The sequence below is a fragment of the Dasypus novemcinctus genome, chromosome 15 (assembly GCF_030445035.2).
Source record: "Dasypus novemcinctus isolate mDasNov1 chromosome 15, mDasNov1.1.hap2, whole genome shotgun sequence".
In the NCBI taxonomy this organism is placed as follows: domain Eukaryota; kingdom Metazoa; phylum Chordata; class Mammalia; order Cingulata; family Dasypodidae; genus Dasypus; species Dasypus novemcinctus.
In genome coordinates this window covers 87,490,823-87,518,776 of record NC_080687.1, presented here as the reverse complement: position 1 = coordinate 87,518,776, position 27,954 = coordinate 87,490,823, and the positions used below count along the sequence as shown (strand labels likewise).

Genomic DNA, 27,954 nt, shown 5'->3' with positions numbered 1-27,954 from the left:
TCAGTTTCATTTATTTCTGATCTAATCTTTATTAGTTTTTTCTTTTTGCTTGCTTTGGGATTGGTTTGTTGTTCTTTTTCTAGTTTCTCCAGTTCAGTTGGATCTTTGATTTTAGCCTTTCTCCTTTTTTAATATAGGCATTTAGAGCAATAAATTTCCCTGTCAAGACTGCCTTCCCGGGAAACGGACTTTGGCCCAGTGGTTAGGGCGTCCGTCTACCATATGGGAGGTCCGCGGTTCAAACCCCGGGCCTCCTTGACCCGTGTGGAGCCGGCCATGTGCAGCGCTGATGCGCGCGAGGAGTGCCGTGCCACGCAAGGGTGTCCCCCGCGTGGGGGAGCCCCACGCGCAAGGAGTGCGCCCGTGAGGAAAGCCGCCCAGCGTGAAAAGAAGGAGCAGCCTGCCCAGGAATGGCGCCGCCCACACTTCCCGTGCTGCTGACAACAGAAGCGGACAAAGAAACAAGATGCAGCAAACAGACACCAAGAACAGACAACCAGGGGAGGGGGGAAATTAAATAAATAAATAAATCTTTAAAAAAAAAAAAAAAAAAAAAAAAGACTGCCTTCCCTGTATCCCATAAGTTTTTTTAAAAAGATTTATTTATTTCATTTTCTCCCCACCTTGCTGTTTTTGCTGTCTGTGTCCATTCACTGTGTGATTTTCTGTATCTATTTCTATTTTTGTCTTCTGTTCTAATTTTTTCTGCTCTAGGATTCACCAGGATGCTATCCTGGGGACCTCTGATGTGGAGAGAGGTTCCCTGTAAGTTGCACCACCTCGGTTCCTGGTTTCTGCTGTGCTTCACCTTGGCTCTCCCCTTTGTCTCTCTTTTGTTGCGTTGTCATCTTGCTGAGTGATTCTCTTGTGTGGGCACTGGCTCACCACATGGCGCACTCAGCTTGCTGTGCGGGTACTCACATGGGCACTCAGCTCACCACATGAGCACTGGCTCACTGTACAGGCATGCTTTCTCCTCTTTTTCAGCAGGAGGCCCCAGGGATAGAACCGGGTCCTCCCATATGGTAGGCAGAAGCCCTGTCTGAGCCACATCTACTTCCCCCATAAGTTTTGATAAGTTGTGCTCTCGTTTTCATTTGTCTGGATATATTTACTGATTTTACTTGCAATTTCTCCTTTGACCCACTGATTATTTAGGAGTGTGTTGTTTAGCCTCCACACATTTGTGAATTTACCTCTTCTATTATTTGATTTCCAGTATCATTTCATTATGATCTGAGAATATGCTTTGTATTATTTCAGTTTTTTTATATTTATTGAGACCTGCATTGTAACCTACCTGTCATCTATCCTGGGAGATTGAGAGGGTTGGATCTCTTTATTCCCATGCTGACTCCCAGGGCAAACAATGGCATGGCTCACCCAGCCTGGAAGGGCCGTTGGGACATGGCAGACTAAATTTGTGGGTCCAAAACTGAGTCAACCTTAGCCTGTGTCCCTCTCTCCCCCCTTTTCCTGGGCAGATGGATCCCTGGGGCGCCTTTGTCAACAGCCAGTAGCCCAGTGGCCTGAGTATTCAAAAGTGTCTTTAGTGTGGACAAGCGTGCTGGCAGTCACAGCTGGGCTTTTAACTCCCAGTTTTGCTGTTGTGATTCTTTTCCTTTGTCCCTGTAGCAGTTTGATATGGTTCATGAATTTCAAAAATAGATAGATTATGTTTGTAAACTGCTCTTTTCTGATTAGGGCATTGATTGGGCCACATTATTAGGGTGTTGAGTCCCTGCCTTTTGGTGGGTGGGTACTCAGAGAAAAGACATGGCAAGGGACAGAGTTGGAGTTTTTGATGCTGGAGTCTTGAACTGGAGCCCTGGGAAGTAAGCACACAGAGGAGCTATGTGGTGAGGAAAGAGAGAAGTCCCCAGAAGAGAAACAAGCTATTTGCCTAATAGTCTACAGCTGGCCTTGTGGAGAGAGGCACAGCCTGAGAGCCTCATATTCTATAGCTGACCTTATGGAAAACACAGAGGAACTGAGCCCACAGAGAAATGAACCCTGGGAAGAGAGAACCCCAGGAAGCCTGAACCCTGGCAGACGTTAGCAGCCATCTTCCTCCAGCACTTGGCAAAAGACTTTGGTGAGGGAAGTAACTTACACTTTAAGGCCTAGTAACTGTAAACTTCTACCCCAAATAAATACCCTTTATGAAAACCAACTGATTTCTGGTATTTTGATCAGTACCTCTTTGATTGACTAATATAGTACCTCTCTTATCTGGACAGAGTCCAGCCTTCCCCTGGTGTTCTAAATCCTATAAGATTTTTTTTCTAGGCCATTTCTGTGTGTCCTATAGCTATTTTTCTGGGACAGAAGAGAGTCCCATGTCTTTGTAGTCCACCATCTTTCTGGAAGTTCACCATTTACTCTTGTTTTCAAAAATAGTTCAACTCTTTTAGCAAAACAAAAACAAAATAGTACATATGGGACATATAAGTTATATTTTTCTTCTGTGGCTTTAGCTCATCCCCACTCTACCAGAAAGAGACAGAACAAAACAAAAAAACCCAAAACAAAAACAACTCTACCCTGACCACATTCTAAGACAGTGGCACCAGCATACATTACAAAACTAAAGGAGGTGTCATCTGCTCTGTGCCTGAAGGTTTCTTTCTTTTTTTTTTTAAGATTTTCTTTTTTTTAATTTCTCTCCCCTTCCCCCCACCCCCAGTTGTCTGCTCTCTGTGTCCATTCACTGTTCTTCACTTCTATCCTTATCACCGGCACTGGGAATCTATGTTTCTTTTGGTTGCGTCATCTTGTTGTGTCAGCTCTCCGTATGTGGTGCCATTCTTGGGCAGGCTGCACTTTCTTTCACGCTGGGCGGCTCTCCTTTTGGGGTGCACTCCTTGCGCGTGGGGCTCCTCTACGTGGGGGACACACCTGTGTGGCACGGCACTCCTTGCACGCATCAGCACTGCGCATGGGCCAGTTCCACGTGGGTCAAGGAGGCCCCGGGTTTGAACTGTGGACCTCCCATGTGGTAGGCAGATGCCCTATCCATTGGGCCAAGTTCGCCTCCCTGTGCCTGAAGCTTTCTTCTCCATTTCTTGTACTAGCTAAGGAACCATCATTGAACATGCTATGTGTCAAATCAAAACGTAACTTCAACATATGTCAGAGCTCACTAGAGGTGGTGAATGTAGTAGAAATTGGAAATTTTCCGTCAGTGTTTTTATGTCAGCTTTGTCAAAGTATCAGCTCTTCTTTTAAATCATTATGTCATTTCTTTACAACCTAGCCAGTCCTTGTGATACTCGGGCTGTGCTCTTTGAAGCAACTGACCAGTGTTCCCTTCAACAAAATGTTTGTAGCTTGCTTGTCTTCCCCACTGAAATTACAGGGAGGAAGTGCATTTAAACTGGAACATAGTTTGTGCTTTACATGTGAAAGCATTCTAAAAAAAAATCCTCTTAGCTTTCAAACCTACCTAAATGCACAGAATTCATAAAATGGGGTTTTTAGCCTTCTAAAAAGAAGCTTCCATAATGAATAGGACCCTAAAAAAGAGGAACGTATTCAGATACAGTCTGTGGCAAATAAAGTATTAGAGAAAACAAAAATCATAGGTGACCCATTGCAATAAGTAAAATGCATATGCATGATTCTGAATAAGTTTGGGGCATTATTCAAAAAATATTTTAGGTAAATACCAATTTCTAAATAAAATATGTACTGTAGTCTAAATTCATTTATCATTGGAATAAAACTGCTCTTCTCCTCTTCATTGCTCAAAGTGGAGAAAGGATTTAGAATATTTTCCTAGAAATGAGTCAAAGTTAACTAAGAAAAGGAAGTTGTAGCATGAACAGCTAAATGTCTATAGTCTGACAGAACTTCAATTTTTTAAGACCAAATTTCTTAAACATTCTAATGAGGGGCAAATTTTCTTTCATAATACACTGATTTAAGAACTGCTGCATACACCACTTGGCCTGTTTTCGTGATCAGAAATCGTGTGATGTTATTTCAACAGGTAAAATATTAATGGCATCTAGAGGCATCACTGAGTCTCCTGAACAAATTAATGGCTACTTTTCCACAAAAAGAAATTTAGTACAAGCTTTATAGACTGACTAGATGCCACTTCCTTACATTTAAACATAAATTTTTGATTATGCACAAAGCATGATCTAAACAATGAGGTTAATGGTATTTTTTTTGCCAAAGTTCATTTTGTATAAATCAATTGCATCGGCATTTGTTCTCAAACTATGTGGTTCTGTAAAAACTGAAGACATATAGTAGTAGGGTTACTCCTCTGTTATCTACAAACTATTTCCCGGGCACTACACATATAATTTAGCAATGAAAACAACTTGATACAAGTGATCTATGTGCAGGATCTCTGCCAAGGTAAACCAACAGAATCATAGCTACCGTAAAACTAGCTATTTCTCTACCAGAGGTAGGTTTAAAGACCCACTGATTTAACAGTCGAATCTCACGTCTGTAGCTTCATCCAAACTTTTATCATCACGTGTACTGGAAGCTAAAAGGGTCATTACTGGTGACACGGGGACATTAATTACACTAGTGCCTGCACTAACATTGCATCACATTAATGTCCAAAGTGAGCCTGGTCTGCTCCAAGTCCTTTTCTGGCACAGCAGATGCCTCCGGCTGCTGCTCCCCATTGGCCATATGGGGAGTTTGGGCAGCCATGACATACACAGTCTAAGCAAGTTTTGTGGTTAGAGTAGCAAGGGCAGCATTGGCTGGGGCATGTAAGGACACTTGGATTTTGAGTAGCATGCCCACCTTTGCACCCTTTCCTTTTCCTGTGTTTTTTTTGTACACAGTCTTGGTAGGGCTTCCTGGCTTAAAATGATAACTAGGACTCTTTCTCTTTACTGCTTTATCTTTTTTTTTGAATACCTGACTTATTTTAGAGTGAGATTTCTCAGATCCAAGTACATGGGCCTCCTTTATGGTTTTAGAGTTAAAAGTACTGTTTTACTAATTTCGGGCATGGTGCCTCCATTGGGAACAGTTGCTCTGATAGGTTGAAGAGAGATTTTGCTCTCCTGTTTCACTGTCACAGGAACAGATGCTCCAATGTTGGACCTTGGGTAATGGTAGAAATTGGAAGTGGCTGAACTTTTCTCACTGTCGAGTTCTGATCTGGATCATTTTCTGTTTGATTATGTTACCTTCGGAGTTGCTGTTGAGCGTGATAATCCATGAAGTTCAGGGCTGATGGACATGAAAACATGGCTAGGAGACTGGGAAAAAAGCTGCAGAAAAGGTCCATTGAATATAGTGGCTTCCAAGTTGGGCTGCAAAACCTCTGTATTTGAAACCGTTTCTGAGCTGGTGGAGTACTTCCTCAACACTCAGTAATAGGAGTCATCAGGCTTCACTGAAACTGCAGATATCAGTGCCTGTGAAGCATAAGTCAGTAGCTACCATGTCACAGACAGGTGACATGCTGTCAGATCTTCAGTTGTTATGTCAACAGCATTACATCATCAGTTGTATTTGAATGTTCAGGTAAAGGAATATTTATGCTATACCTACTGAAAGCTCATTATTAGTAGGCAAACCATTGGTAACAGAACTGCCAGTAGCAATGCTGAAGGTGCTGTCAATATTGGAGATAAACTAGCTTGAGGATCACTAGTAGCTTCTGAAGTTAAAGGTAAAAGAGAATGTGTCAAACATGAAGTAAAGGATGACTCTGAGGGCTTTTCTGTTTCTTGACAAAACAATAATCCATCATTAAGCAAAGGCAAAATATCAGACGAACAATCAACTTCTATTATTTCCTGTGCCATTGTAGTCTCTGTTATATATTCACATAATTTTTTGTAGCAGTTCACTAGGATGCTTAACTGCTTGTTTTCTTCAAACTGCTCATAGTCTTTGCACCAGCTATATTAAGGTTTCATCATCATTTTCTTGCCTTTGCAAGTTTTACAGGCATAGTGTTGGCAGGTAGAGGTGGTAGGTGCAGTAGGATCTTGTAGCAAAGATCCTCTATGTCTTCTGCACTGGCTTGCCAGATATGTTAGCAGAATGTTCTGGGTTCTGGATTTCTAGGTTCCTGGCTTCATAGTATGAAAGAATTCAGAGATGTACCAGTTAAAGAAGGCCAGTAACAAGAGTTTATTGAGAAATGAGAAAAAGGAAAAGTACACACCCAAGAAAATGGGTGTAGGCATGCTCCAGGGTGAGACGTACCTCACATCTTGGATTTTGATATAAGTTCCATTTTAGAATATAACTTTCACTTTTGCATTTTATAAATCCTGCCTCATATATATATAATTAAAAATTTTAAGTAAAGCCTATGTTGAATTTCTCTTATAAGTTGGTGAATGAATTAGAAATTTTCATTTTAAGAAAAATATTTTTTCATTTTTCAGATTAATCTTGTTTGCAGTTAGCTTGAGTAGTAAGCAAACTTTAGTTTTTCTTAACATTGTATTAGGCACTGCGACTGTAATCATGGTTCTAGGTCTTCAAAAGTAAATATTTTGTTTACATACATGTTTACAATGTTATTTCTAAATATATAGTTCACTATCTATAATCTCCTGGCTGTCATGTAACTTCGAGCTAACGCAGAACTTGCAAAGTATAAAAATGTTTGAGTATTGGTAGTGAAAGCATGAAAACAAAGCCACTAGAACACAGAATTGATAGTTGTATTGGAGAGCAAAATGTGGCAAGAAGAGGCTCCTGGCCCAGTTACCAGGCCTCTAACCAACCTGAACTGATGGCATACCGAGAATCTCATTCAGGTCTGATATCATTGTGTGAGTGGGAGTTTAAGAGGAACAGTAGAAGGAAATGTAAATTATTTATATCTGGAAACTTAGTAAGATTGATTGTAGTTAAAATGAATTTTTAAAGAATGAAAATTCTTCAAGCTGAACAAATGCTAATCTTGGTATATTTTTAGCTATAACATTAACATTAGGATTGCTATGAGGGCAATCATTTTTGTCTAACTTGTTCACTGCTGAGTCCCCATTGTGTAGAACAATGTTTGTGCATAGTAGGTATTCATTAAGTATTTGTTAAATGACTGTTAAGTTGTACAGATGAGTGATTACAGTCAGTATTTTCCTTTTTAGGTGCAGATGCTAATTTCATTGTCTGGATTAAAAGGTGTCAAGAAGCTCAAAATGGTAAGTATATAGGTTTCCCATATCCTTTACTTTTTTCAAACAAGGAAACTTGAAATTTTTTGGTTTAAACAAAGGCGTTTTTAACTTTATAACTTATAATTTAAATAGTACATGTTCCTTTAGGTATGGATTCCTAAAGGTTTGCAGATTTGCCTTGTTTTTATGCTGAAACGGAGATTTGAATGGATTTGTTTTGCAATGGTATCATGGTTATTAAGGGTGAGAAATTAATGAAGAGTATAAATGGTTCCAGGATGCAAAATTAAACCACCTTTCTTTATTAGGAATGAATGAAGAATTAGCTTGCTTAATCAGTATATAGGCGCTAAAGAAATCATGTATATATTAATCTATAAATGCACTATTATTTGAAAATGTTTCTTTTTGTCTTTAATAGGATCAGAATCTGAGGTGGTAAGTCCAACAAATTTTATCCCTTCATGTTTTAATTAAATTTAATTTTTAAGTACAGCATATATTTGAGTTAAGTCTCAGTATGAGCTCTCATTTAAATATTAAGCAGTGCCCTTTAAATCTCTATTCCTTTTGTAAATGAAAGAAAATGTTTTTTACCTTTTGGTGAAATACAGATGTTTATAGTCATAGAATTACTGGGCTATTTTAATGAATTTAGTGTGTAGCTCCAGTTGTTTGGATATGTTTTAGTATGGTCAGGATGATTATTTCTTATCTTTTCCTTACTAGAAAGTCATCACATTTATTTAGATTAAACAGTTCCTTGGAAGCAGTTTGTAGTTTCTTATGGTATGTTAAGACAAACAGGTTATCTGAAATTTGGAAATGTTTATCTAACTCAGTTGTGTATTACTGCTGTTCTTATCAACATGAAAATCTTCAGATCTTTTGAGTTATTAAAATTATGCTGCAGTTCAACAGTTTGATTTTTTAAAATTTTTAACCAACTTAGGCAAATTCATATGTAACATATAAATTATGGCTAATGCTTTTTCAGCAGTGATTATCTATATACTTAACCAAGAAATAAATGATGAGGGGTCAGGAGGACCATGTAGTCCTGATTCTCTTTATGGACAGTTACTTAACATTTCTGGGTCTCTTTCTTCATCTGTAAAAGAGGGCTAACATTTCTGTCTTGCAGAATTACATTGTGACATTGAGAAAGTCATTAATTCCCTGAGCTTTTTCTTGCATAAACTGGATCTCGTAGAGCTAATACACTTCACACAGGTTGTTAAAAGCATCAAGCAAAATAGGTGCATATGTTACTGTGGTTTTGAACATTGCTAAAAGTGAGCCCTGTCCATCTAACCCTATACCTCCATGTCCATATTCTGGTGGTGGGGAATGGATTGGAGGAGATGTTTAAAAGTTGTTTTCCTTCTTTCACCTGGTAGTAGTTTGTCTAAGTCTTAAAATATTTGTGATTGGAACTAGAACTGAAAACAACAGATGCTATTTGGATAACAAAGAAAACACCTTGTCAAGTAAGACAAATAGCTTGTTTAGCCGCAGTGCATTTTGTCCTTTCTAAAGTTCAACCAGTTTTATCCTTTTACCTGGATGCAGTGGAATAACCTGTTCTATTCAGTGTCCCCATTTGAGGTGGGCAAGAGTCAGCTATTTTAATCCTTTACACTAGAGAGTAATTCTCAAATTGTAGAGCAGTTTTACTTACTTCCTTGTCCCAAACCCCATCTCTTCCCTTTTTATTTAGGGACTACTTGGAAGCCACTTATGACCCAGGACAAATTCTTTAGATTTGCATAGTCATAACTGACACACAGTTAAGATTAGGAAAGTACAGATTGGTCAAAAGTCAATTTGTTTCTTGATGGACAATTGTATAGTGTTTGTTGCAGATGGGTAATAAACATAGGAAGACACCATGAAATATTTCTTTGTATGTTTTCAGAGCAGTACTTGGCATGATTGTTAGGACTGAATAAAAATAGCACTTATTTTAAAATAGTACTGCTCTTTTTCAGTTTAGGGAGTTAATGAATCTTAAACTGGATATTTTGATGAGTAACGTTTTTTAATTGTACCTTTAGAAAGTTTTCTGTTTTTTATAATTCTTTTAGTCTGGAAGAAAAGGCTTTTCTGAACTGGAAAGTAGTAAAATTATGAAAATGCTGAACATTTTAATTTTTTTCGAAGACTGGTTATTTAAAACAATTATGAAGATCCATGGTTTGTCTTAAAAAAAATTTTTTTTCCCGTACTTTGTCTTTGAAAGAAGTTTTCAGGTAGTTATTCCATACCGAAATAATTACAGGGCTGGGACAATTAATAATAAATGCATTTTAATATACAATTGCTAAACTTACTTGTAAAATTCTTTCTCATTCAACTTGCTATAATGAATCTACATCCCAGCGGACTCATCAGTCAAAAATCAAGTAAGTATTTCTTTTCCATAAAAAATGCATGATGAATATACATAAAGGAGGAAAAATCCCTGTCATTGAATAGTGAGCAAGGCCTTACCATGTGATTTTTAAGTGTTTCTGAGAGTTGTTTCTTAAAATTGAGTTATGGCCTTATCAAATACTAATTACAAGGCATTTACTATTTAGTATTAGTGTTTATACTTAGTTACATTCAGATCACTTCTCACTTTTAAAGTTGCTTCACCAGGTTCTGTATTATGTCACTTTTCCATTTATTAAAGAAGGCCCCTTCCAGTTAAACTGATGATATTATCTAGGTAAATAAGTTAGTAGGAGACTTCAAAGAACTGTAGTTTGCCAAGCCTTTTATATTTGAAGTAAATTTTTTTCAGGAGCGTTGAACGAGAGTTCAAAGTGACTGTTGCTAAAGGCAGCAACTACAATAATGGAGAAACATGTAGCACATATAAGTATTTAAATTACCTAAAACATTAGAAAATGTTAAAAAAACAAACAAAAACCAAAACACCAAAATATATTCATGTTATTTTGGGGGGAGATACAGGATAAAACACAAATACACAGTAGACGAGGAAATTTTTATTGGCCTGGTGGTAGCAGTGGTGGTAGGACACATAATCATCAAATAATAATTAGGGTGTTGAAGCATAAAATAATCCAACATTTATTTAATGAATATATTCTGAGCCAGGCACTATGGATCACTGCCACTGGCTCCAAGACCGTGAGTCGATTGTGTTACCTTTCTGAGCTTAAGTTTTCTATTGGCAAAGTGGGATTTTAAGTATTTACCTCATTTTAGTATTAGGTTGAAATGAGAGTATACAGCTCTGTTTATGGTGTATAGTAACTGTTAGCTATTTAGAATAAATTTCATTTTTAGTATTAGCTTAAGTACAACAGTATTAAAGATATAAGTAAAAAGCCTAGAAAATCAAATATGCATTTAACTGTACTGGAAAGGTTTTTCATCATCTTCCTTACTGCTCTCTTGAGTTAATGAAGATCATAGAAAATTGATTATATATTAAGTATATAATATATATGATTCATATATATTGTATATGAATTAACAGGTGCTTTGGTATTTTGGTCCTCAAGGTGGAGCTCTTGTTGTTTACCAGACTATAGTTTTTATCTTGACAAGACATTAAAGTAAGAACTTAAGGAAAATTATAAGTTTGGTTTTAAGTTTGCTTCTTTATTTTAATAGGTATGACTGGTATCAAACAGAATCTCAAGTAATCATTACACTTATGATCAAGAATGTTCAGAAGAACGATGTAAATGTGGAATTTTCAGAAAAAGAGGTCATTTTTGTCTTATAGTAGTTGAACCATTTTTTATGTTGCAATTAAATACTATTTATTTGGAAATATAGTATGTTGCAGAATAATCTAGAGGAATTTATCAAAACATGGAATTCCTGAGATGATATGGAAAGTACTGAATAAAATCTGAAGTATTGCTTTTCAGTCTGAAATCATTTTAAGTTTTGAGATAAGTTTTGAGATGTATGCTGGGAGTATACATAGATGTACATTATTTTCTTTTTCTTTATATTTGGAATGTAAGGCAGAATTTGGTTGACATTAGATATGTGATTTGGTTACAAGTATGAGGTGTATACTTCATGAAAAAGTTCTAGTTATTTTGTTTTGTGATCTGTACAAGTCTTAAAATTTATTAGCCATAATAACTGAGTATGGCTTTTAATAACTTGGTTTCTTAGCATTTAGCAGAGAACCTTATGATAGATAGTTAAAATAGTGGTAGAATTATACATTGCCATATGAAGTTTCTTTTCGTTATACACATTATTATTTTGCTGTTGTGTAGTGGGTTTCCTTGAGATTTGAATGCCAAATTTAGGTTCTATGAAATACCTAATTATCTGCTATTTAGTTATGTATATGAGAATCTCTGTGAAGGAAAAATATGATGTTAATTTTGTGTTCATTAGTTTTCTGCTTTGGTGAAACTTCCTTCTGGAGAGGATTACAATTTGAAACTAAGACTTCTTCATCCCATTATACCAGAACAGAGCACATTTAAAGTACTTTCAACAAAGGTAAGACATTTGAAAAGGGTTATTACTAGTTAATATTTTCAAAATATAGAAACACTGATGAACACCCGTGTAATGATAAGCTTAAAAGTGAACATAAGTGTAGATCCTTTCAGCCATATGTCTTTAAAAGAGACAAGTAAATAAGAATGACAATTTTTATGTATCAGAGCCTCCTCCTCCCCCAATTCTAGGACAGTGGTGTGTAAAAATCCACTTAGCTTGAACATTGCCTGTATACTTATTAAGATAAAAATATTCTTATCTTAATAAAAATACTTCTTTAAAAGGATGGATAAAATAATGTGCTTCCTTTTATAATTTCATACTGGCAGTATCTCTTCTCATGAACTTCTTTTGGGTCTCTGTACAAATAATTTCTCAGACTTGCTCATACGTTAAAAGTACAAGGTACTATAAAGATTAACTGCTCGTTTATTTTTTGTTGTTTTTTAATTAAGCTGAATTTTATGTTACTTTATAATAAGGAATAATGTTGAGTTAAAATTGCAATTTGAGTAGACAATTTCTAGATTCTTTTATATATTCAGAAAGATAAGTGTATAATAGTTAGAATTAATAAAATACTGTAAATGCTAATCAAAAGATGTAGGTGAAGGGGAGAGTCAAGGCAAGGCGCAACAGAAACCAGGAACCAAGGTGGCGCAAGTGACAGCAAACATCTTTCCACATCAGAGGTCCCCAGGATTGAATCCCAGTGAATCCTAGAGGAGAAAGACGAGAAGAGAAGACAAAAAGAGAAATAGATACAGAAGATCACACAGCGAATGGGCATGGATGGCAAAAACAGCAGGACAGGGGAAGGGGACGGGGGGAGATGTAGGTAGTAATATAAATTAGTGGGAAAAATATTGAACTGAAAAATTTTAAAATCCAATTTCTGGTTCTTTGCCTTGTGAGTTTAGACTAGTGACAAAATGATTTTAGGCCTAAATTTTTAGCTTTATAAAATGAAGGATATGGGCTAATCATCACCAAAAGAAATCCTTTTCACCTGTAAAATATTATGATGATATAATGATCAATGAGTTAATGGGAATGAATAGTATAGGTAGATTTTTTCCCATTATGATACCTCCTTTATACATACTATAGCAGTTTGAGATAGTTATGAATTCCAAAAATATATTTGGATTATGTTTGTCATCTAGTTTGTACTTGGGTATGATTAAGTTATGATTAGGGCTTTGATTGGGTCATGTTGTTAGGGCTTTGAGTCCCCACCCCTTGGTAGGTAGGGAGTCACAGATAAAAGGCATGGCAAAAGACAGTTGGGGGTTTGTGATGTTGGAGTTTTGATATTGGAGTTTGATACTGAAGCCTTAAGATGGAGCCCTGGGAAATAAGCTCACAGAGGAAAGAGAAGCAAGCCCCAGGAAGAGAGGAACCCTGAGCTCAGTAAGAAGTAAGCCCTGGGAAGAGAGGAACCCTGGACCCAGAGAGAAGCAAGACCCTGGAAGAGAGGAACCCAAGAAGCCTGAACCCTTGCAGGCATTGGCAGCCATCTTGCTCCAACAGTGAAAATAGACTTTGGTGAGGGAAGTAACTTATGCTTTATGGCCTGTTATCTGTAAGCTCATACCCCAAATTAATACCCTTTATAAAAACCAGCCTTTTTCTGGTATTTTGCATCAGCACCCCTTTGGCTAACTAATAACACCACCTGATTATTAACACCTTATATTAGCATTATGCATTTGTCATCGTTCATGAGAGAACATTTTCAAGTTTGTTCTGTTAACCACAGTCCATCATCCCCCACTAGATTCCCTGTGTTCTGTAGTCCCATACTTTGTACAGGTGATTCATAGTGTACGTTCAGTGACTCTCATTTTCATCACAGAGTTGTACTGTCCTCCCTTCAGTCAATTTTAGAATGTTTTCCTTACTCCAAAAGGAGAAATCCCATATTCCCTTATACCCCTCTATTTTTGTCCCTTAGAATTGAAATAATATCTTCTTGTAATGCTGCAAAATATTACAATATTACTGTTAACTATTGTCTGTAAGTTATATAAGTTGTGATTTTCCCATGTATCACCATATTCTTAGCACTTTGTAAAAGAGCATTCTTATATTTCTGCTTTTAACCACAATCTCTCATCTACCACTGAGATCACTGTATTACATATTCCCTAGATTATTCTCTAATTTCCTTTCAATTGACATTTATATCCGCAGACTACACCCCTTTCAGCCACAATCACATTTATAAATTAGCAGCACTCTCATCTCTTGATTCTTTATTCTCCTTCAAGTTTTGTGAGTGCTTGTTGCCCCTAACTATCTCCCCATCCCTCCTTAGTATGTTCCCATAGTGCCTTTTTTGCCCCACCCCTTCCCTTTTAAGAAATACCACATAACCGTTTTTTTTCCTTGTATAATAGTTTTCCTTGCTTTTCTTTAAGTCCTTTGAGGTAAGAAGCATGTTTGTGTCTTTCTTTATGCCCCAGTGAATGTTAACAGATAAAATACAGTTTACCTGTCATTTTTAAGTCCCAGGCCTTATTTTAATTTGCTGTAATTTGGTGACCTAACTTGGTGTTTTGTACATAGTAAGTGCTCAGTAGTAGTAATTCAGTTAATGAATCTAAATTGGATTCTGGGGTATAGCCCTATGAAGTTGGCAAGTAAGCATTCTTAGTCTTAGTTTTATAGGTGGGGGGGAAAAAAAAACTGAGGCTCATGATTTTTTTTTTTTATTAGAACAGTTACAGCCTTACAGAAAAATCATGCAGAAAGTACGGAGTTCCCGTGTACTGCTCCTCCTGCCTCTATAATTTTCCCTTTTAATAACATTTTGCATTAGTGTGGTATGGTTTAAGGACCAATATTATTATATTACTAACTGAACTCCATCGGTTACTTAAAGGTTCACTCTTTGTGTTGTACTTTTCTATTCTAGTAGCATATATACAATCCAAAATTAATAATTTTAACCACTGTCAAACTACAGTTCAGTGGCATTAATTAATTCACAATGATGTGCTATTATCACCACCATCCATTACCAAAATTTTTCCATCACCTCAAACAGAAATTCTGTATCAATTATGTGTTAATTCTTTATTCCCCACTCCCAATCCTGCCCGTTTACCTGTATTCTAATTACTGAATCTGAATTTGCATAGTCTAATTATTTCATATATTTCATAGAAGTAAGATCACACAGTGTTTGGTTTCTTTCACTAAGCATAATGTCACCTGCATCAGAACTTCCATTTTTATAGCTGAATAATATTCTATTGCATGTATGTTCCACATTTTTTTATCCATTCACTGTTGATGCACACTTTTGGCAATTGTGAATAATGCTGCTATGAGTATCGGTGTGCAAATTATTTGTTTGAGTCCCTGCTTTTAGTCCTTTCGGACGTATATCTATAAGTGGGATGGCCAGGTTATTTGGTATTTCTATTTTCAGCTTTGTGAGGAACCACCACAGCAGCTGCACCATTTTACATTCCCACCAACAATGTTTGAGGGTTCCTATTTTTCCATATCCTTGCAAACACTTGTTATTTTATTAATACGTTTTTAAAATAGTAGCCATTCTAGTTGTCTTGTGGTGTGATTTGCATTTCCCTTATGGCTAAAGATAGTGTGCTTATTGGCCATTTGTATATCTTCTTTGGAGGAATGTCTGTTCAAGTATTTTGCCCACTTTTTAAGTAGGTTTGCCTTTTTGTTGTTGATTGGTAGGAGTACTTTATATATTCTCGATATCAAAACCTTCTGAGATATATGGTTCCCAAATATTTTCTCCCATTCTGTAGACTGTGTTTGCAGTTTCTTGATGATGCTCTTTCATGCATATGAGGTTCATGGACTTTACATGTCTTCCTTAAGTTCATATTGCTACTATATTGTTGAGTCTAGCCCAGAAAGGATATTTTTACTTCTGACTACCAAAGTTAGTACTTCCTTGCTTAGGTTTTTCTAAATTCTGCACTAAGGGTGATTACTTGTCTTATCCTGACACCTGTATTGTATATTACATATAACATGTATTAATGCTAAACTACCAGTGTTAAGCTGTATTTTTTGGGAAACACTGCTGTTGTGGTTTGGTATTATATATAAATTCCAAAAACAGATATTGGATTATTTTTATAAACTGGTCTTTTACTTGATTAAATTATGATTAGGGCTTTGGTTGGGCCATGTCAGTAGGACGAGAAAACAAGGCACAGGAGTTAGGTGGAATTTCGAGCTGGAGCCCAGGAAGTACACACAGGAGAACAACACAGAGGAATAGAGATGGCTCTATAGACACAGCAGAGGCCCCAGGAAGAGAAATGAGCCAAATAGCCTACAGCTGCAGCTGAGCCAGGGAGAAATGAGCCTGGGGAGACTAGCCTTATACCAGTCTATAGCTGAGATTGAAAGGAGCTGAGACCACAGAACCTTAAGTAGAAGCAGGAAGGATGGACTCTTGCAGACCTTGCCTGCCATCTTGCTCCAACATGTGGCAACAGACTTTGGCGAGGGAAGTAACTTATGCTTTATGGACTGGTAACTATAAGCTTCTACCCCAAATAATTACCCTTTATAAAAAACCTCACAGATTTCTGGTACTTTACATTAGCACCCCTTTGACTGACTAATACAATTGTGAAAGACTTTTTCTTAATCTTGAGAAATCATGAAGTCTTTGAATCTCTTTTCATACAGTAGAGGGAGACAATGTTAAAATATTGAAAATAAAATCCTTTTCAGAGTTCCTGAGACTGATTTAGTGATGGCACTAAAGGAAAATTGCTGAAATAATTTGCTTTTCATATGTTTTCAAATACCTTTAATCTTTATATTAATTGAAAAAAGGATGCAGTTTACAAGAATCTGCTTAAAATGAAAGATTCTATAAAAATCTGATATAAAGGGGCTGTTTCTTTGCTTTTGCAAATCCTGTTTTCTAAGTGAAAATATAATTTGTGATGAAAATAGGAAGAGTGAAGACCCATAAATGAATGAAAATATGTCGTAACAGTTTCACAATGTATTATCTAATGTGCTTTGTAAGCCAGAATTCTTTATTTTTTTCCTCAGTATCCTGGATAGCTGTTTAACCTTTTACTGAATATCAGCTTTCATATCTGCCTACTAATCCATTTTCTATAAGAAGAAACTATAATGTTTCATTTGTTCCATCCTGTTAATTTCATGACAAAATTTTCTGGTCACAATCATAGGATTATGATTTCAGTGCAGAAAAAGCTAAGCACTTAATAAAACAAAACAAACTAAGCATGGAATTATTCATTTTAGAGATTAATACTCTTTCCCTTTAGGTAGCAGAATTCTCAGAATCCCCATAGGGGTAAATTTTTAGCCCATGTGGAAAAAATGTTCTTGTGTTCCTTTTCTTCGTCAAAATAATTTTTTGGTATTATACCAATATAAAATATGATGGCCTTAATGGGAATGATTGGGAAATTAAAATGTTGGTTTTTACTTGAGATTTGACCTTAATTCTAAATAGCCCCCTTTTCCCTCTTTACCAACTGAAATTGAGACATTTTAGAGTGAATTCCTGTACTTAGCATATATAGAACATATAGATACAGAATTCCCATAGGATGTAATGAAATAGAAGTGCCCTCCCTGATGTTACTGCTTATCTAAATATACATTTATGGGGTTTTGTTGTTATTGTTGATGATACAGTGATGGTGGTAATGGTAAGTTGTTTTTTCTATTGACTTAGTTGCTGACATCCACAAATAGTGTATCTTGGATTCACATGTATTTGTGTACTTAGAAAAGGAATGGTTTTACCATACATATTCAGTAGCTGCCTTTTAAAACTTAGCCATACATTAAGAACATCTGTACATATTCTTATACCATATTCTACAGAAAAGTATTCCATTGTATGCATGTACTGTAGCGGATTTAACCAGTGTCATATGGTTTTACCTGTGGCTAATTATAGGAGCTAACTTTTTGACTGTACATCACAACCAAGGCACTGTACTATATATGATCAAGAATTCCTCATAATCATTGTATGGTATAGGTTTATTTATCCCCTTTTTACAGGTACAGAAATTGAAGCCAGAGATTTTAAGTAATTTGCCTAGACTTTTCCAACTAATTTTAATAATGAATATTATTCATTATAATAACATTCAGGTGTTAGTTATTTATCAGACACTGTTCTCTATTCTTTTCATAAGTGGTCTCATTTAATCCTGACAAGAATTTTAAAGAAGGTAGCATTATTTTTATTCACATTTTACAGGGGAAACAAAGGTTCAGTGAGATTGTCACTTGTTCATAGCCATACATCCAGCAAGTGGCACCTGTTTGTGATTCTTCTCTTTCTAAGTACGCAACAGATTGTTTTTCTCTCGGATTAAGTAAAACTAATAACTGAAAAAGGCACCTCCAGCAAGTTATTCTTTCTTTCAACCTTGGTTCCCTCATCTTTTATATACAGGATGGTAATCTCCTTGTTTTTTAAACTTTATTTTGTATATTTAGTAATTGAAAATATAAACTAATTAAAAAGAAAATGCAGTTGAATAAAAACATACATTTCTCAGTTAAGGTATTGGATTCATATAAAAAATTCTTTTTATTCATACAATATGTTACACAATGTATTTGCTTCATAGTAATGTAATCATACAGTATTTGTCCTTTGGTGTATGGCTTGCTTTGCGCAACATAATGTCCTCCAGGCTCATCCATGTTGTCATGCACTTTACAACTTCATTTCTTCTTACAACTGCATAATATTCCATCGTGTAAATAAATACCCCAGTTTATTTATCCATTTATTGGATAAATGAATTGGGTTGTTTCCAACTTTTGGCAATCACCAATAATGCTGTTATGAACATAGGTGTGTTCTGGTCACTGTTCTCCGTTCTTCTGAGTAGTGTAATACCCAGTAGTGGTATTGCAGGGTCACATGGCAAGTCTATATTCAACTTCTTTAGGAACTGCAAAACAGTCCTCCACAGTGGCTGTACCATTCTGCATTCCTACCAACACTTGTAGTTCTCTGTCTTTTTAATAGTGGCCATTCCAATAAGTGTGAAATGATATCTCACTGTAGTTTTGATTTGCATTCTTTAATCATTGGTGATGTTGAGCATTTCTCCATGTCTTTTTTTTGGAGTTTGTATTTCATCTTTGGACAAATGTCTATTCCAGTCTTTGGCCTATTTTTAATTGGGTCTTTTGTCTTTTTATTGTTGGTCTATAACATTTGTTTATATATCCTGGATATTAAACCCTTATCAGACATGTGATTTCCAAATACATTCTCCCATTGAGTTGGTTGCCTCTTCACCCTTTGACAAAAGTCCTGTGAGGTGCAAAAGTGATTGATTTTGAGGAGGCCCCATTTATCTATTTTTTCTTTTGTTGCATGTGCTTTGGTTGTAAGGTCTAAGAAACCACCACCTACTATAAGGTCTTGAAGATGTTTCCCTCTATTTTCTTCTAGTAGTTTTATGGTCCTGGCTTTTACATTTAGGTCTTTGATCCATTGTGAGTTGATTCTTGTATAGGGAGTAAATAAGATAGGGGTCCTCTTTCATTCCTTTGGTTATAAAAATCCAGTTGTTCCAGCACCATTTGTTGAAGAGAGAGTTTTCTCCCGTTAACACGGAATTGCTAGGTTTGTCAAAAACCAGTTGGCCATTGTAGTGTGTTGATACTGTTTATGAATTCCAAAAATAGATATTGGATTATGTTTGTGAACTGGTCTGTTCCTCTGGGCATATTAGATTGGATTAGAGTCAGAGGTTTCACTTTTACTTGATTAAATAATGATTAAGTCTTTGATTGGGCCATATCAGTGGATGGTGAGTCTGGTGGGGATGCACAGAGAAAACACACAGCATAGAAGAGAGATGGAATTTTTTCATGCTAGAGCCCAGGGAAGTAAATACACAGAGAAACAGATAAGTGAGGAAAGGGAGACGCTCCGCTGGACATACCAGAGGCCCCAGGAAGAGAGACAAACTGTTTGCCTGATAGTTTACAGCTAGCCTTGTGGAGAGAGCAGAGCAACTGAGCCTGGAGAGAAACGAACCCTGGGAGAAAGACTAGGAGAAAAACGAGATTTCTTCCAGCCTACAGCTGATATTGTAAGAAGCTGGGACCTTGGAGCCTTAAGAGGAAGGCTGAACTTTGGCAGATATCAGCAGCCATCTTGCTCCAACATGTGGCAACAGACTTTGGTGAGGGAAGTAACTTAGGCTTTATGGCTTGGTAACTGTAAGCTTCTACTCCAAATAAATACCCTTTTATAAAAGTCAACAGATTTCTGGTATTTGCATTAGCATAGCACCTGAATAGGTAAGGGTTTATTTCTGGACTCTCAGTTCTATTCCACTGATCCATGTGCCTATCTTTATACCAGTACCATGCTGTTTTGACCACTGAAGCTTTCTAGTATGTTTCAAGGTCAGGCAGTAAAATTCCTCCCATGTTGCTCTTCTTTTTTAGAATGCTTTTGGCTATCTGGGTGTACTTTCCTTTCCAAATGAATTTGGTAGTTGCCTTTTCTAATTCAGTAAAGTAGGTTGTTAGAATTTTGATTGTTATTTCATTGACTCTATAAATCAGTTTGGGTAGGATTGACATCTTCATGGTATTAGCCTTCCAATCCATGAACAGGAATGTCTTTCCATTTGTTTAGTTCTTCCTCATTGCATTGTTCTGTAGTTTTCTGCATATAGGTTCTGCACATCTTTGGTAAAATTGGTTCCTAGGTATTTGGGTCTTTTTATTGCTATTGTAAATGGAAATTTTCCCTGATTTCTTCCTCAGATTGTTCAGTACTAGTGTACAAAAACACTACTGGTATTTGCCTATTGATCTTGTATTCTGCCACTTTGCTGAACTCGTTTATTAGCTCAAGTAGCTTTGTTGTGGATACTTCACAATTTTCTAAAATAGGATTGTGTCACCTGCAAATAGAGTTTTACTTCCTCTTTTCCTCTTTGGATACCTTTAAATTTTTTTTCCTGTCCATTTGCTCTTGCTCGAACTCATAGTACAATATTGAATAACATTGATGACTGTGGGCATCCTTGTCTTGTTACCAATCTTAGATGGAAAACTTTCAACCTTTCCCCTTTGCGTACAATTTTGGCTGTGGGTTTTTCATATATGCTTTATCATATGGAGGAATTTTCCTTATATTCCTATCTTTTGAAGTGTTTTTATCAAGAAAAGGTGCTGAATTTTGTTGATTGGTTTTTCTGCATCAATTGAGATGATACTGTGTTTTTTTTTCCTTCAGTTTGTTAATGTGGTGTGTTACATTGATTTTCTTATGTTGAACCAGCCTTGCATGCCAGGTATAAATCCCATTTGGTTGTTATGTATAAGTCTTTTGATATGCTGTTGGATTCTGTTTGCAAGTGTTTGTTGCGAATTTTTGCATCTATGTTTATTAGAGACAGTGGTCTGTAATTTTCTTTTCTTGTATCTCTTATCTGGCATTGATATTAGGGTGATGTTGGCTTCATAAATGTGTTCAGTAATTTTCCCTCCTCTTCTATTCTTTGGAAGAGTTTAAACAGGATAGGTGTTAACTTTTTTGAAATGCTTGGTAAAACTCATCCGTGAAGCCATCTGGTCCTGGACTTTCCTTTGCTGTAAGATTTTTGATGACGGGTTCAGTCTCTTTAAATGTGATTAGTTTGTTAAGTTCTTATATTTCTTGTAGTGTCAGTGCATTTCTAGGTACTTGTCCATTTCACCTAGGTGGTTTAGTTTGTTGGCATACAGTTTCTCATGTATTTTGAGGCACCCTGCTTAGGTGCAGAGGTATTTATGACTGCTATATCTTCCTGGTGGATTGTCCCTTTAGTTAATATATAATGGCCTTTTGTATATCTTATAACTTTCTGCATTTAAAGTCCATTTTGTCCCACATTAATATAGCTACCCCTGCTCTTTTTTGGTTACTATTTGTGCATGGAGTATCTTTTTCCAACCTTTCACTTTCAGCTGGTTTGTATCCCAGGGTCTAAGGTGAGTTTCCTGGAATCAGCATATGGATGGCTGTTTTTTAATCTATTCTGTCAGCCTGTAGATTTTGATCAGGGAATTTAATCCATTCACATGTAATGACATTGTTATAATGCATTATTTACTTCCACCATTTTATTCTTTGGTTTTCATATGTCACATCATATTTTTGTCTTTTTCTTCTTTTGGTTATTCTTTCTATTTTTTCTTCTATACTGTCCTCCAGGCCTCTCTCTCCTGTCTTTCTCTTTCAGGTTCTAAGGCTTCCTTTAATATTTCCTGCAAAGGATTCTTTTTACAAAGTCTCTTAGTTTCTATTTCTTAGTGAATATTTTGTATTCAGCTTCATATTTGAAGGACAGTTTTGGTGGATGAAGAATTCTTGACTGGCAGTTTTTCTCTTTTAGTATCCTAATTGTATAATACCAATGCCTTCTCACCTCCAGGGTTTCTGATGAGAAATCCGTGCTAAGTCTTACTGGGCATCCCTTGTATATGATGGTTTGCTTCTCCCTTGCTACTCTGAATTTTCTGTTTCTCTTCGATGTTTGACATTTTAAGTAGTTTGTATCTTGGAGTAGGTCTATTTGGGTTTATTCTGATTTGGGTACAGTATACTTCTTGGACAAATAATTTCATTTCTTTCATAAGAGTTGGGAAATTTTCAGCTATTATATCCTCACATCCTCTTTCTGCCCCTTTTCCCTTATCTTGTCCTTCTGGAACTCCCATGATATGTTTGTTGTTGCATTTCATGTTGTCATTTAACTCTCTGAGCCCCTGCTTAATTTTTTACATTCTTTTCTCTCTTCACTTTCAGCTCCTCTGTCTTCACTATTGTTTATTCTTCCTATTATTTGGAGTCTGCTATTATATGCCTCTAATGTGTTTTTTTATCTCACCTATTGTGTCTTTAATTCCCATGAGCTCTGTTACCTTTTAGGATTTCAAATTCATCTTGGAGCCCGCTTAGTGTCTTCTTGATATCATTTATCTTAGTCATATTGTCTTTTACCTCATTAGTTTGATTTTGGAAATTTGTGTGCATCTTGTTATTTCTCTGAAATCCTGCATCTCTTCTAGGGCTTTAATATATTCTTTCCTTGGGCCATGTCTTCCATTTTCTTAGTATGGCTTATAAGTTTTTGCTTATGTCTAGGCATCTGATTACGATATAGTTCACTCAGATGGTAAATTTCTTTGAAAAATGGATTTAGTGCTGGGAAGCTGTGTATTACCACTGCTCTTTGATTCTTGGCTCGACCTGGATTGTTAGGATTGTCCCTCCTACTTGCTCAAAACTGGGCTCTGGACCCAGTAATTGGTTGCAAAACCACTTCTTAGGGTCTTGGGGAGGGAAGCTATAAAGGCCAGAAAAAGCCTTTATTTTTATTTTTTCACATGTACTTCCTTGGCCTGCCAGCAGATGGTGCTCTTTGGCAGTCCTCTCAGTTCAGTGCCTGGTCCGAGTGTTTCGTTGCAGCGCAGGCCAGATCAGTATGATAGTGCTTCCTACCTGGAGGTAAGAGCCTTATAACTTTCTCAGAGATGGTTCTCCCTCCTTTTCTAGCAGCCCCTTCCCTTTTCTCAGATAGGAAATATTTCCACTCCCTTCTGTGTCCTCAGCATTCGGTCCTGTATAGTAGAGGAGGAGATTGGGAGAGTGGTATATCTTTAGCCCCTTGCTGGCTCCCAAGGCAAGTAATGGTGTGGCCCCACCCAGCCTAGACACAGCAGGTCAAATTTGTGGGTCAAAAGATGAGTCAGCCTTAGGCTGTGTCCCACCCTCCCCCCTTAACTTGGAGACACTACAGTGTCTTTAGTATGGGAGAGGTTGCCGGCAGCAGTAGCCACTGGTTTCAATTCACAGTTTTGTCATCGTGATTCCTCTCCTTTGTTCCTCTCTCCTCTGGGAGGTGTCCAGCCTTCGCGTGGTGTCCTAAACCCTAGAAGATCTTTTTCCAGCCTGTTTTGGCCTGTCCTTGAGCTATTTCTGGAGAAGTGAGTCCCATGTCTTTCTAGTCCGCCATCTTCTCGGAAGTCAGTCATCTCCTTTAATAGGGTGGTTATTATTAAGTGACATGATGAATATGAAGTACTTAGCACATAGGGCATGTTGTAAGTGCTCACTAAATGGTAATCATGTTTTTAAAATTCTGATCTATGTAGATTTTTATTGAGGTTCTCAAAGCAATACATGCATATTATAAAAGTTTGGAAAAGTATAAAGGAACTGAGAAAGCCATCACTCAGTCTCACCACTAATGATATTCTGTCATACTTCCTTCCCGGCATCTAAATGTTTCCTAATACTTTGGCCTGTTACTACATATCACACCTGCTGGAATTTTTTTGTTGATGGCAATATCTCTACTGATCAATTTCCTCACAAAGACTAGATGTTGTCCTTATTTACCAGCACAGTACCTAGCTCATAGTAGGTACTCAATAAACTGTTTGAACTGAGCTTTTAGAATTCTTGAGTAAATGTCAGTTCTTCCATCTTCATTTGTTACTATCTTTTGCATTTAAAAAAGTAGTGGAGTAGATGTAGCTCAGTGGTTGAGCACCTGCTTCCCATGTGTGAGGTCCTGGGTTCAATCCCTGGTACCTCTTTAAAAAAATTATTATAACATGATTTAAGTGCAAAAATAAAGGAGGTGATATATCAGTCTGGCCTGTTAGGAGGACTGACCTCCTCTATTGCCAAATAAAGGGGGTGATGTAACAATTTAATGTGCAAAATGCTGACCAAGGGAAAGTTGGGAAGGCTGCATTCTGAAGGTCAGGTGAGCAAATTATTTGATGACTACAGCCTTGAGGCAGATGGTTCTCTCAAGTTTGCTGCAAAAAACAAGTTCACCCAGACCACCGACACAGTTCCCTGGTCTCTGGGAAAGATTCCTTCGCTGTTACTTTGTAGCAAGAAGTGCTACAAGAACCACTTGTAAGAAGGATGAGTAGATGCCATGATAGCCTAGGAGTAATGAATTGTTGAGAAGTGACAATTCAGCACAGCAGAGATTCTTACTAATAACCCTGTGAATAGGACTTTAGAATGTTGTGGCCCTTTGAAAGTTCCCATGCATATGAGAGTAACATTCAAGCAAACGACCTAGATTTTTAAAGTATTTTTTGCTTAAATGGACATAGAATGGTTTTTTAATGCTCAAAATAAAACTGTCAGAAATTGGACTGATGGTAATTCTAGTATCTAGTATCTGCTAGAATCATCAAGATTTAAAACTTCATTCTTAAAAGCATATGTCAAAGTAGGTATAAAGGACATTCATCAAAAACTAGTCTTGTCCCCTCTCACCTCTTTTTCACCTTTTTAAAAAGCTGCTTAAATTATCCATATATGTTGCTGTTTTAATGAATGGGTTAAAAATAATTTTAAGTTCAGGTCACTGTGCCTTATTTGAAACAGGTACTAAGTATTGACTTTACCTTTAGAGAGGTCTCTTTTGTTCATAGTTCTGCACAATTCTTCAGGATACAGTGGCATTAAGTAGATTAGAGTACTAGTCTGAAAGCTACTGTTAGGTTAAGCAAGAAGCTTTTTTAAAAAATCAATTTTATTTACACATTATTAATAAAGCATAAATCCATCCAAAATGTACAACCACTGGTATTCAGTGTAATCACATATTTGTGCATTCATCACTTCAGTCATTCTTAGAGCACTTTCATTATTTCAATAATAATAACAAATAACAACCAAAACTCATTTACCTCTCAGTTTGTCTGCGCTTCCCCTGCCATAAATGGCTGCTATTCTTTTTCCTTCTCTCTAGTATATTTGTATTTATATTTTGTAAAAAGTCTTATATATGTAATATCACCCATATTCATGTTTTATTAATACATGATGTTTTACTGTCTTATATAGTCCCATGTTAGTTTTTAGCTTTCCTTCTGGTGATATACATGATCTTAGACTTTCCCTCTCAACCACCATCATACCCCTATAATAGCTCTTCTAGTTACAAACACCATGATATGCTTTCGCCATTTCTATTCATTTCCAAAGATTTATAAACAGCCTTTTTACCAATTCACAGATTACTCCTCAGCTTTCCATTTTCTACCCTCCCCCTATTTTCTGGTGACTGTATTCTAATTATTAACTCCATTAGTTTTACACATTATATTTAGTTCATAATAGCACAGTCATACAGTATTTGTCCTTTTGTGCCTGGCTTGCTTCATTCAACATAATGTCCTCCAGGTTCTTCCATGTTGTCATATGCCTCACGACTTCATTTCTTTTCTTTTTTTTTTTTTAAGATTTATTTATTTCTCTCCTCTCCCCCTCCCTCCCAGTTGTCTGCTCTCTTGTGTCCATTCACTGTGTGGTGTTCTGTGTGTGCTTGCATTCTGGGCGGCACCGGGAGTCTGTGTCTCTTTTTGTAGTGTCATTTTGCTCCATCAGCTTTCCGTGTGTGTGGTGTTAAACCTGGGCAGGCTGCGCTTTCTTTGCAGGGGGTGGCTCCCTTATGGAGTGCACTCCTTGCTTGTGGGGCAACCCTATGCAGGGGACACCCCTGCATGGCATTGCACTCCTTGCACACGGCAACACTAAGTGTGGGCCAGGTCACCACACGGACCAGGAGGACCTGGGTTCGAACCCTGGACCTCCTGTATGGTAGGCAGACACTCTCTCAGTTGAGGCACGTGCACTTCCCTTCATTTCTTTTTAATGCTGCACCATATTCCATCATGTGTATACATCATTGTTTATCCATCACTTGATGGACACATAAGTTGTTTTCATCTTTTGGTAATTGTGAATAACACTACAGTGAACGTCACTGTGCAGGTTTCTGTGGGTGTCTCTGCTCTCAGTTCTTCTGGGTATATACCTCATAATGGTATTGCTGGGTCCCGTGACAAGTCTGTATTCAGCTTCCTTAGGAACTGTCAGACCCTTCTCCACAGTGGCTGTACCATTCTACATTTCCACCAACACTGTATAAATGTTCCTGTCTCTCCACATGTTCTCCAACATTTACAGTTTTCCAGTTTTTAAATAGCACCCAGTCTAATTGGTATGAATTGATATTTCATTGTAGTTTTGATTGGCATTTCCCTAATTGCTGTTGATGCCGAACATTTTTTCTTGTGTGTGTTCATTATTTGTTTTTCTTCTTTGGACAATTATCTTTTGCCCATTTTCTAATCTGATAATTTGTCTTTTTATTGTTAAGTTGTATGATCTCTTTGTATATCATTGATATTAAACCCTTATTGGATAAGTGATTGCCGAATACTTTCTCCTGTTGAATCAACTACGTTTTCACCCTTTTGACAAAGTCCTTTGAGGTGCAAAAGTGTTTAATTTTGAGGAGATCCCATTTATCTATGTTTTCTTTTATTGCTTGTACTTTGGGTGTAAGGTTTAAGAAAGTACCACCTACCACAAGATCCGAAGATGTTTTCCTTCATTTTTTTCTAGGAGTTTTATGGTCTTGGCGTTTATGTTTAGGTCTTTGATCCATTTTGTGTTAACTTTTGTATAAGATATAATAAGATAAGAGTCCCCTTTCTTTCTTTTGGATATGAATATTCACTTCTCCCAGTACCATTTGTTGAATAAATTGTTATGGCCCGGCTGGGAGTGCTTGACTGTCTTATTTTATTTTTTTATTTTATTTTATTTTATTTTATTTTATTTTATTTTATTTTATTTTATTTTATTTTATTTTATTTTATTTTATTTTATTTATTTTATTTTATTTTATTATTTTTTTATTTTTTTATTTTATTTTTTTAATTTTATTTTTTTATTTTTTTTAATTTTTAAAATTTTTTTAATTTTTTAATTTTTTATTTTTTTCCCTCCCCCCTGCCTCGTTGTCTGTTCTCTGTGTCCATTTGCTGTGTGTTCTTCTTTGTCTGCTTGTATTCTTGTCAGCGGCACTGGGAATCTGTGTCTCTTTTTGTTGAATCATCTTGCTGCGTCAGCTCTCCGCGTGTGTGGCACCACTCCTAGGCAGGCTGCACTTTTTTTTGTGCTGGTGGGCTCTCCTTACGGGGCGCACTCCTTGCACGTGGGGCTCCCCTACCCAGGGGACACCCATGCATGGCACAACACTCCTTGCAAACATCAGCACTGCGCGTGGGCCAGCTCATCATGTGGGTCAGGAGGCCCTGGGTTTGAACCCTGGACCTCCCATGTGGTAGGCGGACACTATCCTTTGAGCCAAATCCACTTCCTTGACTGTCTTGCAAAAATCACTTGACTGTATTTGTGAGGGCCTGGCGTTTCTGAGTTTGATTCAGTTCCATTATTCAGTGTGTCTGTCTTTATGTCAGTACC

At 36.8% G+C, this 27,954-nt stretch overlaps 1 protein-coding gene and 1 pseudogene across 3 annotated transcripts in view; one reads left to right on the top strand and one right to left on the bottom strand.

Annotated features, from left to right (window-relative positions):
- SUGT1 (SGT1 homolog, MIS12 kinetochore complex assembly cochaperone) overlaps nucleotides 1-27,954 on the top strand; it is a 77,603-nt gene that overhangs the window by 25,928 nt on the left and 23,721 nt on the right. For 2 of the 3 annotated variants that reach the window (XM_004462794.5, XM_004462795.5), the window contains exons 7-11: nucleotides 7,098-7,151; nucleotides 7,549-7,565; nucleotides 9,510-9,532; nucleotides 10,758-10,854; nucleotides 11,508-11,615. In XM_004462794.5, coding sequence (XP_004462851.1) covers nucleotides 7,098-7,151; nucleotides 7,549-7,565; nucleotides 9,510-9,532; nucleotides 10,758-10,854; nucleotides 11,508-11,615 — 299 coding nt within the window. The remainder of the gene's footprint in view (nucleotides 1-7,097; nucleotides 7,152-7,548; nucleotides 7,566-9,509; nucleotides 9,533-10,757; nucleotides 10,855-11,507; nucleotides 11,616-27,954) is intronic. The other variant, XM_012526881.4, reaches the window with a different exon arrangement.
- On the bottom strand, nucleotides 4,446-5,927 carry LOC101432124 (E3 ubiquitin-protein ligase MSL2-like; annotated as a pseudogene).